At 43.4% G+C, this 19,976-nt stretch overlaps 1 protein-coding gene across 1 annotated transcript; it reads right to left on the reverse strand.

The window, feature by feature from the left end:
- Positions 1-1,354: 1,354 nt before the first annotated feature.
- On the reverse strand, positions 1,355-19,267 carry LOC306711892 (kinesin-1 heavy chain-like; the record flags this gene model as incomplete). The annotated part of the gene is made up of 26 exons (XM_079180972.1): positions 1,355-1,388; positions 1,553-1,670; positions 2,004-2,211; positions 2,328-2,432; positions 3,013-3,084; positions 4,265-4,325; positions 4,410-4,511; positions 4,623-4,732; positions 4,823-4,893; positions 5,562-5,679; positions 5,903-6,088; positions 7,539-7,682; positions 7,778-7,984; positions 8,294-8,362; positions 9,011-9,210; positions 9,641-9,789; positions 10,473-10,618; positions 11,449-11,553; positions 12,232-12,356; positions 14,049-14,136; positions 14,388-14,443; positions 14,548-14,596; positions 14,694-14,798; positions 15,269-15,342; positions 15,450-15,537; positions 19,139-19,267. 26 exons carry the CDS (start codon positions 19,265-19,267, stop codon positions 1,355-1,357), a joined length of 2,919 nt encoding a protein of 972 aa, XP_079037098.1.
- Between the last annotated feature and the right edge of the window lie 709 nt (positions 19,268-19,976).

A 19,976-nucleotide genomic window follows, 5' to 3' on the forward strand; every position in this document is an offset into this window, starting at 1 on the left:
AAAGTGACAGCTGTGTTGGTATACTCGGCACAAAGTCAAACACAGTTCCAGTGTGTGCTTGCCTCCACCAGGGTTGTCCCTTGTTCTGTTTGGGATTTTCATGGACAGGATTTCTGTGGGGTGTCCAATTTGGGGACCTCAGGGAGGGTTCCTGAGTATTGGTAAAATGGAGCGTGAGATGGACAGGCGGTGCATGTGGCATGATGCAGGCATTGTACTGGCCCGTAAGATGAAGAGGGAGCTGAGCAGGAAGGCAAACAAAGCTCCTGATTTACCAGTTCATGTACGTTCTGACCCTCACCTATGGTCATGAGCTTTGGGTAGTGACTGGTAGAATGTGATTGCGGATACAAGCGTCCCAAATGAGCTTCCTTCGTAGGGCGGCTGGGCTCAGCCTTAAAGATAGGGTGAGGTGCTCAGACATCCAGAGGGAGCTCGGGCTGCTCCTCAGTGTCAAAAGGGTGGTTTATGCATCTGATCAGGGTGCCTCCTGGATGCCTCCTTTTGGAGGTTTTTAAGGCACGTCCAACTGGTAAGAGGCACCATGGTAGACCCAGAACACGCTGGAGGGATTATATAGCTCTTCTGGCCCGGGAACGCCTCGTGGTTCCCCAGGAAGAGCTGGAAAGCGTCGCTGGGACGAGGGACATCTGGCATTCCCCCCTAAGCCTGTTGCCCTCGCGACCCGTCCCCGGATTAGTGGATAGTAAATGCATGCATAAATGGATGGATAAAAAACAACCAAAGGAATCCCCTAAAAGGAGAATCCTTACAAGCAAAGCATAGAGAATAAGGTTCAGTACTCTCCCTTTACTGTACACCATGACAGTAGTGTCTTCTTATGTTTAGGGACAGATTAAGGTCTGATACTTTGGGCTCATAACTTAGTAAGTTGCTATCATCAGAGCAACGTCACACATTATGTGTTGATTTTACAAGGCACTTATGTGGTTTGGTTTCTTGTAGAGCCATAGGCTTGAAAGGCTACACAGTACATGACATACTTATATACAGTATATACACACTTTGATGTTGGAAGACTGGTGCAGTGTTTCCAGATAAAAGTTCAATATTTGGAGTCTGGAGCTTTGGCCAGTTGTTTGGGTGACTGTGCTTCGTCCTCAGCAGCTTGAAGGGAAACCAGAAAAGAAAAGGAATGCAAAGCAATTTACATGTTGTCTTTTTGGAAGTCTTGGACAGCAGTAGCTTGGGAACCGAAGGGTAGGGGTTCAAGTCCGACACGGACCAGGTACGGAGTGCGGACCGGGGTCTGGAGAGGTGCCAGTTTGCCTCCTGGTCACTGCCGAGATGCCCTCGAGCAAGGCAGAGAACCCCAAAAGGCTGCGGCAACCCATCATTCTGACATCTCGTCACGTTGATGCATGTTCCTGTTTGTGTGTGTGTGTGTGTGTGTGTGTTAACCAAGAAAAATAGAAGATTGAAAAAATGTAATTTCCCCAAGGGGACAAATAAAGTCCATTATAATTTAACTGGGTAACGATTACAGAAGAATAAATATACAGACTCTGAAGAAGGTGTATTCTCCTCTCACCTATTGCTGCCTCCTCCCTTGATGCCGGCGGGCTGGTTGTTCTGGATGAGGTTGGACCTGTTGACACTGGTGTTAATGGGAGAGGCTCCCGGCAACTGGCCTGGTCTGATGGGCTTAGCTGGGTCGGACGCAGAGAGATAATATGGGTCACATACAGAGAGCAGGTTCATCATCACATACAGTTCTCATTTCTTTGTTTGAATTTAAAGAAAAAGGGCAGAGCCAGGCTGTTTCCCCCTGCTAAGAGGCTAAGATGGTCTCATCCAACTCTAAGCAGGAAAGAAAATTTGCATATTTCCCAAAATTTCTTTTGACTCGTTGCAAAAACGTATATACGGAATTTATGTGTATAGTTTTTCAGAATATTGACGTACATATCACCACATTTTCAGGATTTTCAGTCCTGTGCAAGATATGTCCCATATATGAGTGTGTATGTGTGTCCACCTACCTATGGAGGCTCTCCTGCCCATGTTTTTGGGCTTGGCAGCGTCCTTAATGCGCTCCATCTCCTGCTGGTAGCGCTTTCGGTCGATGGCTGCGTTCTCTTTGGCCTCCCTCAGTGCCGCCTCCAGGGCTTTGACCCGCTCAGCGGTGGCCCGCAGGCGCTTCTCCAGTTTAGGCAGCTCACCTCGAAGGTCGGCGTTGTCCCGTAGCAGCTACAGATGACACAAAGAGGGACACGAAAGGGACAGGACGCAGAGAGCATGTACCCTTTAGACACAAAATCTGGTGAGAAGCATTGTGGTAATCGTGTGTTACTACATATCTTTACCTGCTTGTGAGCTTTGGTGAGCTGCTCGAGGTTGCTCTCCAGGAAGCAGATCTTCTGTTTCTGGGCGACGCTGCTTTCTGCGTCGTCTGAGTTCATCTTAGCATTCTAATGAAGCCCAACACACATCTTTATTCAATCCATGTTTTACGTCTGCATTTATTTATCTGCTACAGCTGACTTGTTCAGATCTCCCAACCCAGCGATATTCAAAATCTGTAACCAACACCTCTGAATCCAAAGCATCCCATTTGTGGCTAAATTAGATGATAAGCAGGTATTTAAGAGGGGTACAGCACCACGGCTTAGCCTCTGTCCTCGGAGAAAAGACTGATTTGCCTTTGTGTACCTCATCAAGCCTCAGCCTGAGGGCTGGAGACGAGCGCCACGCCGAGAGCCTGGGTCCCTAATTTACAGCTGCTACCTTTGAAGAATCAGATGGCCTACTTATTGCAGATGCTTTCTGTTGTGTTCCCTGGATTCATTAAAATTTCATCACGGTGCAAATTAAATGGGAGTGCAGCCGGTGCATGGCTGTGTTTATCTCATTCCAGGTAAATGTCGTGGTCGAGGCAACGAGAGCTCATATGATATCACGCTATCACAAACAAACCTCGTGAAACCCAATCACAGCGATGAGCAGCTTCAGGAGAACAGGAGGATATCTACGTACTGTCGGGGCTTTTACCTTTTTCACTCGAGTGGCCAGGTCTTGGACAAAAAGCCTCCGGAGGTTGTGGAGCGTCTGCAGCTCTCGGGCCTTGTGATGGCAAGACAACACAGTTACAAAAAAAAACAACTGTTCGGAGACATTAAAGAGTTTATTCACCCAAACCCACATTTTGTCCAGGTTTTGAGTTTTCCTTAATTCTGCTTCCCCCCTATCACAAGTGTGGGGAAGGGCACAGGCCTAGGGGCCCAAATAGTCAGGGGCCCCCCTGACCGTCACCTACAAAATGTCACTCAAACAGACACGTAACAAAAGGAAGAGACTCAAAATGACCAGAAAAAATCCAAACAATGACAAAGAGATGCAAACAGCTGCAAAGAGACACAAAGAGACAACAAAGAGATTTACAACGACTATAAAAAGGGGAAAAACGACCAAAAACAGACACAAAGCAACTACAAAGAGACACAGAAATGATCACAAAGACATGCGTAACCACAGAGAGATGCGTAACAACATCAAATAGACACAAAACAACAACAAAAAATAACTATAAGTCTGTGTGTCTTGCTCTGCCTAGGTTCAGACTTTTGAATCTGCCCGTCTAATATCAGGCAATGCCTTGCTCCTATGTGGGAGAGGTGATGGGGCTTTTTGCATGTCTGATCCCAGGAGCCCATCGTCTCGTAATCCACCCATGAACATAATAGCCATCCTCGGCATGATATCACGTCACATCTAGGTGATACTGCTGCTTCAAAGTGATACTTTTTGGATTTTCACATGAAATGACTCCAGTTAATGTAAACAAAGAATTCTACTTTACTGTAACAATTTGAAGATAATTTGCCTTTTCCCTAAAGTGATGTTTGTATTCTACATTGACTCACGATGGTTGCACAGGTATTGGTTTGTAATAATCCTTTTACAATCATTTTGGAATTTTAACTTGCTAATATATGTTTTTTCTCAGAGGTGTCACTGAAGTTGTATTACTACCATCCGCATTCATTAGAATTTATCCTTTGTGCATTGCATTGTGGGTGAACAGTGTACCTCAACAGCACAATGAACAAAATCAGTTTTTCACTCTATCCTCTATCCTCTATTCCTATGTTGCAGTTGAATATTTTCAACTGTCACTTTGTCAATTCCAAAATTGAAAAATTCTATTCATTGTATTTAAAATAAAACCAAAGCTTTTTTTCTAATTAAGGTGAAGTCACCCTCTAATGGAACACAGGTTTAAATGGACGCGCCGATAACTGACCACAGTCTCCTCCAGTCCCTTCAGGTCCTGTCTGGCCTGCTCCCGCCTGTCCTGCAACGCCCTGCACAATGCAAAACGGGTGTTAACCTGTTGCATGTGGTATTACGGTAAAACAATGGGCATTAACTACACGTAGAGGTGTTACGTGAGCTCTTGCAGCTGGCGGCTCTTCTCCTGGTCTGCAGCCTTGAGCTTCTCATGCTCCACCTTCAGCCTCTCCTGCTCCAGCATGATCTTCTGGTTCAGACTACAGACACACACACACACACACACACACACAAGTCGGCAACAGAATCAGTACGCAAGCTCTACGTCACATTTACAGAGCGAAAGTGTTTTGGTGGTGTTGTTGTCTTACTCCTGCAGCTCTGTCATGAGCTTCTCCTTGTTGTCCAGCTCGTCTCTCAGGCTGCTTATCTGCTTCTGATGGGTCTGTCTGTGAGACTGGATCTGCTTCTCCACCGCGTCCTGAAGATACACAAGCAGCACACAGCTGTGGTCACAATGCAGAGGCTGGAGACCGCGCCTGTATGGGACAACTCTTTAGTGACGCCGTACCTTGACTTCATGGGCAGACTGGATCTCGTTCTCCTTCTCCATGGTGTTGACTTTCTCTGGAAAGAGTAAAGCTGATAAGGTATCACTATCATTACCAGGAAAAGCAGTGGAAAAGTTAGTTTTCTTTACATTTTTTTCATTTTCTTTTACATTTTGAGTCTCTATCAAACAATAGAGATGTCAGTTTACAGCGAAAGAACACATCTGCTTTGATTTACCTCCACAAAGTGAAATAAAGGCTCACATGTTGGCGTGAAGATGTGCATGTCCACAATTGTCATTGTGTTATTGTGTTCTAATGAGTCTGTGTTGAATAGCCTGGATTTACCTCATCAATGACTAAAACAATCATTTCAACAAATATAAAATGGAATAACATTCCTTATAAGTTATTATAGTTACTTATAGTTAAACAATGAATAGCTTTTGTAAAAAAAAAAAAAAAGAACTCAGAAATACTATCTTTACCAATAATGGGTTTTTTAAAGATTGTCGGAGATTTTTAAAAAGAGATATTACGAAAAAAGCTAAAATAGTAATCACGAAAACTGCACTATAAACATGCCAAGAGTGATTTGCTTGCATCTGAACTGGTCTGGTTCTGAAAACCGCAGTGCACCCTGGGGATTCTTTTGGGCTCATCTCTTTGATTTAAGTACAACACATTTTTCAACATGGCATCACGAGCTAAAATGCTCCCAAGAAGAGCGTTAAAGACGGCATAGTGGCTGATGCTCACCTTGGGCTTTGATCCTGACTATTTCCTCATTCAGAGAGTCCACATGTTCCTCCAGCTGTCTTTTCTTCTGCTCCACATTCTGAAGGCTGTCTGTTAGGGACTTGATTTTGGCTTCATGCTGGACGACGACAGCAAATTGAAAAAGACATGAAAATCTAGAAACTGTCATATACGATTAAAACTCACACAGAGTTTAAACCCAGAACAAAGACATGAAAGAACCCCGTCAACTAGCTAAGCTGCTGTTTGATTGACAACAACACGATCTGCCATTTTAACTAACCGCCACATTTGTCACTATGGTGACAAGTATCCATGATAGCAGAGGCAGCGGCCGTTACCTGGGAGACTCGGAGCTGGAAGGCAATCAGCTCCATCTCCGTCTCCTCCATCTTCTGGGTGCTCTCGGCCCGGGAGCTCTCCAGCTGTTTGCTCCGCTTCACCATCGTCTTCACCTCCGACTTCATCTTACTGATGAAGAGACGGGCCATGGTGAACTCCTCGTCAATGAGGCCGCTGCTCTCTTGTTGCTGTCGGGTCAGAAAACAGTAATTAGGCCTTCGAGGATGTGCTTGATGCTTTGTTTCTTTCAAATGAATGTCTTTTTTTTGCATAATTCTATCAATGATTAACCAAAACCACCGACTAACTAACATTACAGCTAAATATGCAGAAAGCCCCATCTATAGAAAATAAATGGAAAAGACATCAGAGTGGTGGCAACTAGGGCTGCAACTCATAATCACTTTCATTACCGATTCATCTGAAGATCCATTTTTCAATTAAAGCTAGGGTTGGTAATCTTCTTCAAATTCATTTTTTGTTATATTTTGTTGAACTTCTCTGTACATCCTGACAGCAATAAATAAATCAAATGGTTCTGACAAACAAAAATATCTCGATGGTTGTGGCCGGTCCAGTCTACCTCCCCCACCTACCACCCTGCCTGTCTCCCTGTGTCCACTCAGCCCATGCACTCATTGAGCATCGCATCACCAGAGTGTTCCACAAGCTGATAGCTTAACAACGGTGAGTACTAACAATAGCCATGTTTAATGTTCATTGGGATTAATTTGGGGGAGTGACTTTGGAGGGAGACCTGAAGGGACGGGTTGTCATTGTTGTTGACTTTCTCCCTAGATTTAGCGACTTTTAGAGCTAGCGTTGCTAGCTACTTTTATTGGGAAAGAGTTTGTGACACTGAGCTGGTGTTTTTGGTTGCATCTTTTTTCCTTTTTTTTAAATCTAGCCTACTCTAACTAGTTGGCCGGTAAAACGCCATGTGGGAACTCAACTATTGTCTGACAGCTTTTAATCAGCAAAAAAAAGCTTGCAGGTTTGAAAATATATTTCTAAAACCGCAATAATTACACTGTTTATCACAGCCAGAAGCTGTAAAAATAGACATTATGTTACATACATTTCGAAGGTCCTTGAACACAACATGTGTGATGAACGCATCCGTCAGAGAAGGCAACCAAATCGAAGCTTAAAATGTTGATATTTTATCAAAAACCCTTTACATGTCTCATTAAAAAAAACTGTCTGCACTAACCAGAACCAGCAAAAGAAACCGACAATACTAAGTTCTAGCCATGGTTGCGATGTTTCTTCAGAGGTGCATATATTGTATATTGCTGTGAAAAACGAGGCCACAGTGAGTCAATTTGTGACAGGAGCTGAAAACTGCTTCTGATTCAGAGGGTTAACAGAGTTTAACCTGACGACTAATGAACAACCTGTTACTAGACGTCGTCTCAGGTTGGTCATCGGACTGTAGGCAATGACCAGGAAGTCTTGACCCGGATATACACTGGCTACACTGGAACCCCAAAAATCGTCGTCAGGCGTGATATTGCTATAGTAATATCACTGAAATCATGTCATTTCAGTTCCTCTGCTATGATCATGAATTATTCCTAGTTTTCTAGTATATTTCTGAATTTGAAACGGTGCGTCATCACCACGGCTGGTAACCTTTATGTCGTTGCTCCCCACGGCGATGCCTATCTCAGCCAGGTCTTTGAGTAATGATGACATCATCTCAGTCACCCTCTTCCTCTGGTGGTTGGTCATCTCCTTCAGCTTCTGGAGTTCAGAGTCAATGGAGGCCAAGGAGCTCTGGTGGTGGATGAGAACATGAACCAATACAAACCTTACCAGGTTATCACGCGTAAGCGGTGCTATCGTTTCCAAAGGATTCATATAAAAAGTACCGATTTCTCGTTCAGCTCCTCACTGAGGGCCTCAAACTCCTGCGCCTTGTCCTCGACTTCCTGACTCTTCTGGTCGTAGTTGACGGCCAGCTCCTCCAGGGCCTGCAGCACCTCCTTCACCTCCTCCTTGGAGGCTTCGTTCTCCGCCAGCAGCCGGTTCAGCTCTGTCTGCAGGGTGTCGTGGTCGAGGCGGGAGGAGCCCAAGAGCTACAGGTGAGGATAGGGAGCAAAGATAAGACAGGGATGCTCAGCCGAGGAAAGGGGAAGGAGCTGAAAGGGGAGTGAAGTTCACAACAGGATCTACAAAACACATTTCTGCACTAGCTAAAAAAAAAAAGAAAGTTAAATCTGCAAGGCTCCACTGTTGCGTTGTCGGTGTGAGTTACACTCTGACCTCTCCTGCAGGGCTACTAATGGTCTGCTATCAGCTGTCAGACTGGGTTTGTGCTAACAGGAACAGCTGGAGGGGCTGAGACGCAGGAAGGGAAGGGAGGGGAAGAAGGAGAGCTGTTTCACCTCCTCCTGGTCCAACATCTGCTGCTTCAGCGACTCCAACAGCTGAGACTGCTGGTTGATCTCGTCGTCCTGGAGGAGCGTGAGGACGGTGGAGAGGAGGGAGGAAAAGAAAAACATAATGCACTCATCACTCGTTTATTTCCACCTGAAACACCGGCAACACTGAACAGCAGCCAATCACGCCATCTGCTGACCACTAGAGACACTACATGTAGGAAGGATTGTCCAATTAGAAATGTTACGTATGATATGACATCCTGACATCATACTATTTATCTTAATAGATAGACACTATTTAGATTATTAATACACCCAACATAGTTAATCAATAGACTTTGTATTGTGACATGTGAAACATTAATACCATTAACAGAACCCTACTGATACATTTGCATCTGCATGGACGGGTACCAACCATTTATCACCTGAGAAACCAGGATAAGCAGTGGATGGCTGTATGTCATGCGCAGCATAATAATGTTCATTAGTTAAGTTTTGATGTTGTTTTCAGTGGTATTGTTGGGACTGATTCATTAACGGCACACATATCTATATTCCAAGAGCTCCGTTATGTTAATGCTTTAACACATTCTTGCACCTGACATTGATGTATTGTCCGATTAAGAAAAGCTGAACTCAACGCCTGAATAAAACGCTTGGTGTGTGTATGTGTGTGTGTGTACACCGCACCCACACTTCCTACCACGCCTCCCTCACCTTGTCATCCAACTCTTTGTAGAGCTTGGCCATTTCGGCGCCGTACTTCTGCGTCTCTGCCTCGGTGAGTTTGACCCCAGGGAGGGTGCTGAGGGCCGGCGCGGGCGCCGTCTTATCGTTGTTGAGGGTGCTGTCCAGGGCCTGGACCTCTGCTTTGGCCTTCTCTTTGTCGAACTGATCCTCCACCGGCACGCTCTCTCCTGCGCGGGGGGGGGGGGGGGGGGTTATGTAGTGCAGGCGTGATCATGCAAAGAGAACTACAACAGACATTGCTGATGGGGAAACAAAGGATTCTTTCTTAAAGCATGTCCTTTTCAAGTCCAAAATGGACCAATGTGTGATTCAGCTCTTTGGAGCGTGACTGAGTGATAAAATCTCTGACTTCTGTTTGTTTTTAGCTTCTTTTTTTGCCATCTCATTCAAACCATTTTAAAACAAAATCACGATTATCTTTCGTTTACAGCAAACGAAAGATTCCTACACTGTTCTTAAATATATGATAGGACCAAGTAGGAAGAATTATCCTCAATTATTTCTAAAATACATCCCAGTGTCTTTTGTTTGAATGTCATAATGCGGCGTATGTAGCAGATAGAAATGTGAGACGCTGTTGGACGGTGTAGTCCTCACCGCTCCTCCAGCGGTTGAGCTCGGCCTCCAGCCAGGTGACGGTGTTTTTCAGCGTCTTGTTCTTCTCGTTCTCTTTCTCCCACTTCTTCTTCCACTGCTCCGCGGTCAGCTCCACGTTAAGGGTCACAGTGTTCTTGATGGTCTTTGCCCTGGTGAGACAGGACGGTAGTTATCACCAGAACCAGCCACTGGTTTCACCGCAGCACAAGCCGATAAGGCATGAACAGGCTCCTTCAGATCACTGGGGGGGATGTCACAGGTGAGATACCCAACCCATGTGGCTCTGTCAAATGTGTGTCACTTATTTAAAAGACATTTTTGAAAATATTTACTTTTCTGCCCAGAGTTAGATTGAGAAGATCGATACCACTCTCATGTCAGGAAGCTAAATACGAAGCTAAAGCCAGCAGGTGGTTAGCTTAGCCAATGCTAAGACGCTGTGACCAATCCCTGGTGCCCACTGGTGCGAGAATAAGAGCATGATCCCTCACTGGCTTCCCACACAAACAGGCCATTTGTGGAAACCTATGCAGTGTTGGGTATGTTTTTTTTTTGTCTTTGTGTCGAACAATTTCAGTGATGAAAATGTTCAATTTGACCTTCAAGAAACATCGCGAAACTGCTACAATTCTCATCTCATATCCTCAACTCTTTTTTTAATTGTCACCACTGCAATGGAATGACCTTTAACTGGCTGTGAAAAACTCAAACGGGCCATTGGATACAATAGAGCGATGCACTGATCCGACACGCTGGATTGCCCTCATGTTACCAAGCAGGAGAATGATTCCCATGCAGAGTGGTTCACAGATTCCGATGTGTGTTTGTGTACCTCTGTCCAAACAGCAGCGTGGACCTGGTCTCAGCGTCATTGAAAGCGGACGGCGAGCAGCAGATGACCATGGTGGTCCGACAGTTCCCTCCCAGGGAGTCCTGCAGGATCCTGGTCATCTTACTGTCTCTGTACGGCACGTAGCTCTGACAGTGAACACAAGTTACAATCCTGCTCGGGTCGTTTATTAACACAGTATGGCATAATGTCACCATTTTCAAAGATATACGTTTAAGAAGATTCATCATTATCACTCATTTAAAAAAAATATATACACACAACAACCTCAGCTGGTGGCCAAATGGAACAATTTTGAAATGATTTTAGACAGCGTTTACATCATTCTCCTTTCTAGGAATCCTAATCGTACACGTTCAACCACATTCTCCCTTTTAGGGCCAATCCCTATGGAAGAAGTGTTTATGTACAAGTGTGTTTATCACTTGCACATCTCACGGAAAAGATGCACTTCCATTTTATTAAATGTTTGAATCCACACTGACACTTTTTATGCTTTGAGTCCATTTTGGTCGTATTTAGTGAATCTGCAGACAGCTGTAGATGTGTTTTGACGCCATTAACCGCTTATACAGTGATCGATCAAGGCTCTCAGTTTGTCTGTGTGCTCAACCTTTTCCCCTCACGCAGAGAAATAAATACAATCAATCAGTAGAATTAAACTATTTAGTATGTCAGAAAAGGATTTAGTATGGTCCGATGTCAATTGCAGAATGCCAAAAATACCAGGATGTTCGTATTTTTGCAGTATGCAAGCTTGCATGCTTTTCTGGTTATATTGGCCCACAATCCTTAGAATATAATAGAATATAAGAAAGTTCAAGGTACAATGTTAAAAGGGATTAGAATGTCCCAGTAGAAGGCATACTGCATGGTACCGTGTGTACTTTGTGAGGATGAACCGCTGCAGTATGTACCCCCCCCCCCCCCCCCCCTCAGGAAGAGCTGGCTGTCTCACCGAGCCCTCCGCCAGAGCCGAGATGACATTTCCCAGCGAAGACAGCGACTTGTTGATCATTTTGGCTTCATCCAGCACCGTCCCCTCTGCTCCCGTCTTACCCACCTGTGAAACACACACACACACACACACACACACACACACACACACACAGGAGCGTTCTCAAAGATGATGGGGGGGGTGCCGTGTTCACTGAATAACAAGCGGATTAATAAAAGAAGGCTGACAAAGCATGTTAATGGATTTACTGGAGCTCAGTGCTATCCTTGTCTTATTAACGTACTGATGGACCGATTACTACAGTGCTCCCCTGTTGAAAGGAAGCAGCAGCAGTGTGTCATTAAAGTTTCATTATATAAATCTAGTCAATGCAAACTGCAGGAAAAGGCCTGTCCACATCTGAAATGTTGAGTTTAAAGGTGCAACCTGTAAGATCTGGCCTTACAGCCCCCGGTGAGTGTGACAGTGAACACAATGTTGGCTGAAGAGTAAGATAGCAGTGTTATTTTGAGTTTCAGCAGTTTAGTTGAATTTTGCGTGATCTTGCCCTGCTGTCAGTCAGTAGTTGGCTTTTTCTTTTTAAATAAGTGATGATAGTACATGTTGATGGCCCAGTAGTAGAGGGGAAATGCTGCCCCCTAGTTGTTTGGAGCAGGTAGCCAGATCTTACACATTGCACCTTTAAAAAGAAGTAATTAGAATGCTTGTAAAAGAACATTTATAAAAAGTCTTTGCAAAAAGTGGGAGGCAGGAGGAAGGTGGAGGTGCAGGATGGAAACACACTTTCTCACTCCCGGCCAGGTCGACGAGGTACAGCTTGCCGGTGAGTTTCTGTCCGGTCTGAGAGTTCTCCTGCTTGATGTTGATGAGGAAGATGCTGTGACTCCTGGAGCTGTGCTCGTTCATGTCTGACATAGAGATGTGCACACACACACACAAGCACACACACACAAATACAATTAGCACTGTGCTAATCCTACCTTTTTAGTATTATTCATGACAAATGATCTATAATTCATATAATAATACTAATTATTTGTTGTTTCTATAAACAATAATATTATTATCAACTATAAATAGTATAAAAACATCTACTAATGAATGTTAATGGCTCTAACAAATGTATTGGTCTATTTATTTATTTTTAAACACAACCCAAGCCACATTAACATGTAATCAGATTTTGCACTTTAATTATTTAGCTAATCTATTTAAGAGAATTCAGGAATTTTCAAAAAATGTGTGTAGAAAGAAGAGTCAGGTGGGTCGACCCCTTAGACTAAAGAAATGTATTTGAAAAGTTGATTTGCGAGGGAAACAAGTTGAAATCTATATTATTTTAATATTATTTGAACTAAATCATACATTAGTGACTGAATCACAGAGAGAAATCATGTGACGATGATGATGATGTTTTGCAGTGTGAAAAGAGACAGCTATTGTCACAGAGCATGTGCAGCGCTGGTGTCTGCACTGGTGTGAAGAACAGTTCACTGGTCACGGTGCTCCATGTCAATGGGATGTCTTCAGGGTTGTTATGAATTTACAGCACAAAAAGACAAAAACTGGAGGCGTGACCCTTGAAAGACATGGAAGTGTGCCAGGGAGGGAAGGTCTAATGCTAGCCAGTTGCATTATGGGAAATGTATGATTCAGTGTTTTTGGAGCTTGACTGTTACTGTCGATTAAAAATCTGGATATCTGGACCGCAGCTGCCTCAATTTTGAACATGTTTTATTTTTCTTTATCTGTCTCTCACAACAGTAACATTATGGAGGTGAAATACAAAATCAAGGGAGTACCACATTGGCTCCATGTGCAACATGCAGGCTCGAGGCTACTGTAGACAACCAACCTAAAGTATTTTGTTGATTGGCCTACTTAAGAATGTTGTGTCCTCTTATCACATTTATGTTACAAAAGGCCTGTAATACTCAAGATGTAGACGTAAACTGAAGATTAGCAGAGCAAAGACATTGAACCTGCAAGGACATTTTTGGTATTCTTATCTTAACTTTCTCTCACTCTTGTCCCTACGGTGGGCTCGTACGAGCTTGCCACCTCAGATTGAGAAAAGATAAAAGAAGAACGAACTTTATATATCCAGAAATAAATGATTGTGCCAGAGATTGAGCACAGTAATACATATGAAGTGTATAAGAAGTAATACTAACACCAGTGCCGAATGGAATAGTCAATGATTTTGAAAAAAGTAATAAAAAGTAACATTTAACAGGATATTGAAAGGTCATAAGCAAACTCTCCACTGTGTAAACATGATGAATGCCACCTTTAGTCCAACTTCCTCTGTAAAAGTGACTCTGTAAAAATAGAGATGTTAAGTCACGAACCTCCCTTATTTTGGAAATAAATATGTTCTTTTTTTAACTTTAGAAAATATTTGATGTGAAATCAAAGACAACGATTAAGCTCAGCTTAGCAACACTAAGTGTGTTTTATGAACCACTGTCTTGCTCTGCGTTTAGCACACACAGAGAGAGTGTCTTGGCTGATGGGAGTCTCACTGCAGTCAGGAGACCCGGTGAGGTTGAACCCATGAGAGGCAGCAGGCCCCGAGGGCGCTCAGCGCCTGAACTCACTTGTGACAGCCACGTGTCTGCAGCTTTTGCCTTCGTCGATGGCGTCCATGACCTCGTCGGGACAGCTCACGAAGCGCTCGGTACACCCCTGAAGACACACGCAATCACAAGGAGCCGCTGTGTTCAGCGAGCCGACTTCACAGAGAGACAATTATTAACTGAAGAAGGCGAGGACATGCTGATATTTTCAGAGGGAACGTTATGAAGAGTAAACTTATTTTCCTTGTTTTCTTCATCTTATCGCTCTCTCTTCATCCGTCCAACTACTTAAATAGAACATGAAAGAGAAACAAGATCTCATGTTGTACCCAAAGTGACATTTCTCAACGTGTGTCCCACCTTGACATAGGGCACCCTGTTTTTGTCCTCGTGCACGGAGAGGTTGACCTTTGACACTGCGGAGGAGGAGAAGGAAAGCAGACATCAGGTCTGAGCAGTCGTGTTGTTCGTTATGGTCTGAGTGATGATGATACTAAACCACGAGAGACTTGAAACATACCGTCCAACAAGTCCTTGATTTTGTCCAAATAGATTTCGAAATATGAAACCTGCAAAGAAAAAGCATCCAGTGAGAGTTATCATTATCATTATGATGTGGACTTGCTGATGCTTTGGAGCATCCGAGCCATTGGGAGGTTAACCTACTTTGATGTGAAACTCCAGGTTCTCATCCATGGAGTAGATGTAGTTGAAGATGTCATCGACAATTCTGGGAATGATTCCCATCATATCTGAGTCGTGGAGTTTCCCCTTCAGGAGACAAGTACATGAAGACGAGACAGCGGGGTATGTTTCAGTCTCCATCTTTTGTTCAGTGGTAACTAGAGATCGTGTCGTGATAGAATCTTTTGCTGAAAATATCTGTGTGCATGTGATTAACTCCTAATAATAAACGAAACAACTGTGAAAGACGGGTACTTCGAGACCAGGAGAGGGGTCGCCTGACAGACTTTGAAAAAGGGTTTTCAAACTAGACTACATCGGAGATCATTGTTTCAGAGAAAAATCATCCACTTCATAAAAACTCAAACAATCCAAAAGAATCCAAAACGATCAATCGGCCGATGAATCAGTTCTTTCGTTCTCCAATCTATCGTTGTTATATCTGCCTTAAAAATCCGCAGAACCTAAAACAGCTGGTAAAGTACTCCAAACCTCCTCTGTGGTAGTTCCTGTACCACATTCTGACACATTTTGGACAAGGTGGAAACAAATATTACCTCCATTGTGTGTGTTTTACCAGAGGCCGTCTGCCCGTAGGCAAATATGGTCCCATTGTAGCCCCCCAGAACATCTGTACACACCAAGACAAAGAAAAAAAAGACATTTAGTAAAGAGGTTTTGGCTTTTAGTGTGTCAGCCACTTGGACTACATCTGCATCTCACTACTGTACATCTTACCTCTGACAATCTTCTGAGCCACGGCGTTGTAAAATTGCACCTGGGTTGTGTCGGACTGGAACACGCGGTCAAAGTGGTACGGTTTACCCTGTGCAGAGGAGGCAGTGATGAGCACCAGTAACATGAATTCTTCATATTGCTACAGAGCAGCAATAGGCCTACACAACTCAACATAACTCCACTGTATGTTAGCAACTCGACAGTCCTTTTTTGATTGCCAGGGGATGTACTTTGACTTATAACATGTGCTTTTATCAATGAAAGACATGTGTAACATGGCTAACGTCCTGTGGTTTGCTTATTTACCACCATGACACTTTTGAGGGAATAAATGACACATTGTTCTTCTTACAGATGGGGGGGTGGATTCATGAGCAATAAAACATAGCCTTGTTCAATGTGATACACACGGAGCTCTTGCCACTGCTGACTCACTTGGTCTGGTATAACCAGCAATGTATGGTGGCTAACATTAGCTAGCATTAGCTTTTTTATTTTAGGTAGCTATTCGGAGTTGAAGGTTAATATTATTTTTTTCACTTGCACTTAGATTTTACTCGCCCCTGTAAAAAGTGTTTTATTTATTAGGGGTTATCAAATAACATCAAAGACCAAAGTTGATTGTCAAGTTTTATCTGTATTTAATTAAATAAATCTGGAGTTTTGCCCAAATCCTTTAACGCCACCAAAACCAGACTCCTGTTTGCAGGATAACTGTAATGCTCGTAAACCTTCCTACATCAGCTCTGGTAAAAAAATGATATGTTTGATTTGTTTTTACCACTTGCCCGATTGGGCTAGTGGGTTGCTAGATTTACTAGTGAGAACTGGCATTTTACTTCTTTTAATCCTTATAGTTGAGGCCTGATATCATTGTGTATCTGTAACTGAGTCAGCTCACTGGTTTTTCTTGTGCTACTATATGTTTTTTAACACATAAGCATTTACAATGATTTCTTAAATGACACTAGTAGCCACAGGGGCAGCTACTCAGCTAAAGTTAGCATCCCAGTAGAGCGCAGCACATTAGATACAATATTACATTTTTACAGAATCATGATTCCCCCACTTTTATTCAGAATATCAGATTCTCTAAGTCGTCCCTCAAAATCGTAAATGCAAACAATGCAGGGTTCAATTAAAATGATCAGCAATCCGTGCAAGTGGATTTCAACGGCAATGATTTTTTGTAAAAGTTGAGCCAAGAAGAGCTTCAAATTCATATAAAAATGTTCATTCAAAGCCAACATCAAACCCCTGCCAGCTGTTCAGGACAAATTCACACAAATCAGTGTGCTTCCAATCCATGTATGACAAATAAAAACATAGAACGCGAAGGCAAATCAAGCCTGTACCAATGCGTTCTTCTGAACTGATCAGATACAGTCAGCTCCTTGATGAGGAACAGAGTATGTAAATAATACAGCGACCTTTGATACTGCCAGGGAAAAAAAATCTAATCTAATCTGGATACTTGAATAACCTAAATGCCTCTGCAACCTGTTTCAGAGACATAGTGATCATGTCGCAGTATTGCAGCTTGGCAGCACAAGGTGATCCAGAAGGCAGCATAAGACCTGAGCCAACCGACGTTGAATAGGGCAAATATTGTTAGAGAGCAACATCATTGCACACACTCCCACTGGCTGCTACACGCAGCACAAACACAGGTAGAACTCTTTCATTGTAAATGATATTTGCATTACAATGCCGGTTAACGACACTGAAGACAAACACAGACATAGACTGTGAGTACAGCTCAGCAGTTGCATTAAAGCTGTAGTACTACTGTTTCACAGTATGTGAGTTACTGTATGTGCACTGCAGAATCAGCCTCCTGGCCCCTGCTCCAACCTGCAGCCCCTATGAACACTGCAATCCAAAAACGTTTCACATCAAGAAAAATACATTTACGATAATAAATCTACTAATGAGGATCAAAAATGCTTGTTAGCAAATTAAAAAGCTCTTCTTGCTTTTGAATCTGATACTTAAAAGTGAATGTTGTCATGTCTGGGTCACAGATCATTTTTTATTTTATTTTTCAAATGAAAACCTTGAATGCGAAAGGCTGTCTAACTAGCAACAAACACACGTTTACCCAGAGGCAGTGAGGAATTATTAAAAATGTGTTTGATATTCTGAATCTTTTCTTCGTGGTGTTACTTAACTAAAAGCAACACACATCTGAGGCCTGTCTGAGATATGATCTGCACTGAATGGGCCGGAGAAACACTTCTCCACATGACATAAGCAGTTATCGGTGCCTATGACTGGGAGTCAATGTCACGGAACAAAGCGGTCATTCATTTCTGTTTTCAATAGTCATAAACATCAGGAGTTGTATTTTTCCAAGTAAAATTAGCAATATGAATACACCCATAATGACCACCAGAAATAGGCTGATGTAACACCTGCCATATGAAAGCTAGAGATTCAACTGATGTGATGGTGAAGAGTGCAAAGTATCTCCCACACTGTAGTTGTTTACTAGTGTTGGGATCTGGTGACTATGAAGGCAATGAAATATGATTCACTTACTTTTCATATTCATCAAAGCATCCACCTTATGGAAGAGTCTGCGTTTATCACGTTTCTCTACTCATTTATTTAGGTTTTGCCTTTAATTGTCTGGCCTCATTCATTCATTAACTCAGTCTTTGTGGTCACAGGGCTGACCTGTGGCCACTTTTCAAACTCATGTTGTCGGATTCATCTGGGATCCTTCAGCTTTCATCAGCACAAATACAGCTTTACTATTTAAAGCTCGGCTCAACATCCAGCCCGAGCTGTGTTTGTCGGCTTCACCTGTGCTAACATGTTAGCATGCTAGTAGTATATTGTGACTCTTGCAAATACATTAGCATGCCAAGGTGAGCGGTAGCCTCAAATTAGCATGGCGTTAGCTTGTGAGGCGGGGGAATTGCAGGTGACGCTGAGTACAAATGAAACGGATTACATTTTGTGAAAATGGACAGTTTGTCTTTTAGTTTGACAATGTCAAGGTCCATTCCATTATCCAAACCGCTTATCCTATTAAGGGTCGCGGGGCGCTGGAGCCGATCCCAGCTGACATTGGGCGAAGGCAGGGTTCACCCTGGACAGGTCGCCAGTTTATCGCAGGGCACATGTCAAGGTCATTTTGACAAATTGACACTGAGATGTCTTCTGAATTGACACCACACTGCTGCCAACTTTCGGGAGTAGTCCGGCTTTATCAACCCTCTGGAGAAACTAATGACTTTAAGGTCACCGCAGGCACAAAACTACTAACGTTAAAACTCTACCTTAACGTAACAAGCAAGAAGAAGACGAGAGAGCAATAGTTTGTTTGCATAACATGTTCTCTGTTCACAGCTAAAGTGATTCCTCCTGATTTATTTACATGTTAATTGATGTTTAGCAGTCACATTAAATTGCTAGAATTTTGCATTTCATTTGGTCCGTGTTAACACCCTGGGCTTAAAAGCACTTTATTTTCCTTTAACTGAATTTTTTAAAGGTGCGTTTGGTATTTGAGACATCAAAACAGACTTTTTTAAAACCCAAACTAAGGACAACATCCATCCAAATTATAACTAACACACTTAAATGATAATTGAATGACTTTTACTAAATGAAAAGCAGAAGAAGTGCTTAGTTAAGTGTATCTTCTGAAGCCAGAGCCGGGAACAGAGAAGCACACTCACCGCAATCTGCACACAGTCGTCCCCTTGAAACTTCGGGATGTACTTGTCTCCCCGGGCCACCTCCGAGCTGTTTAGCGGCCTGAAACGGCACACCACTTTGATGGTGGTCTCCGCTGCGGGGTCCGCCATCTCCGCCTTCGCTGCTGTGGATGGATGGATGGATGGATGGATGGAGCGCTCCGTCCTCCAGTGACGGATACACAAACACTAACCGGCAGCAGGGAGCCGAGAGGGGGAGGCCGCGCCCCTCACAGCAGCAGAGACGGTGCTCAGCTGTTACTCCAGCTGACTAAGATAAACTGTGTTGTGGTCCTCAAATAAACAAGACTGAGATTCAGACATGAGACCTGATGATAGCATTTGTTTTATTCAAACCAGGCGGTGTTATTATGGGACATACAATGAGAGAAAAGACATATCAGCGATGAAAATAAAATATCAATGTTGCGTTAAAGTTAATGCCACGACATGGCAATATGCCGATGAAGTAGGGGAGACCGGGGGCAATTTTAACGCACTAAATTCCTCCAATCAGAAACAAGCTTGAGGGACGACATTTAAGATTGGCCAAATCCCAATGTCCCCCCCTTACGGACGGTGAGGGGTTTAGGGCTGTCCCACTGTTAAATCGTCGAGTGTTTGAGGGCTCTCTGGCAGACATTTTGAGCCCTTTATGAACCCTTTCCGTAAGTCAGCATGGTATGCTGACCTAGCCTAAAGGAATTACCCACAAATCATTGCAATGTGACGTTAAACACGGGGTAACCAGTGGACGCATGGAGACGTAAAAAAAAAGGTAAACAAAGAGGACGGCTCAAGTGTGTTCAGCCTGGAGTAT

Source organism: Pholis gunnellus (assembly GCF_910591455.1).
Source record: "Pholis gunnellus genome assembly, chromosome: 20".
NCBI lineage: Eukaryota > Metazoa > Chordata > Actinopteri > Perciformes > Pholidae > Pholis > Pholis gunnellus.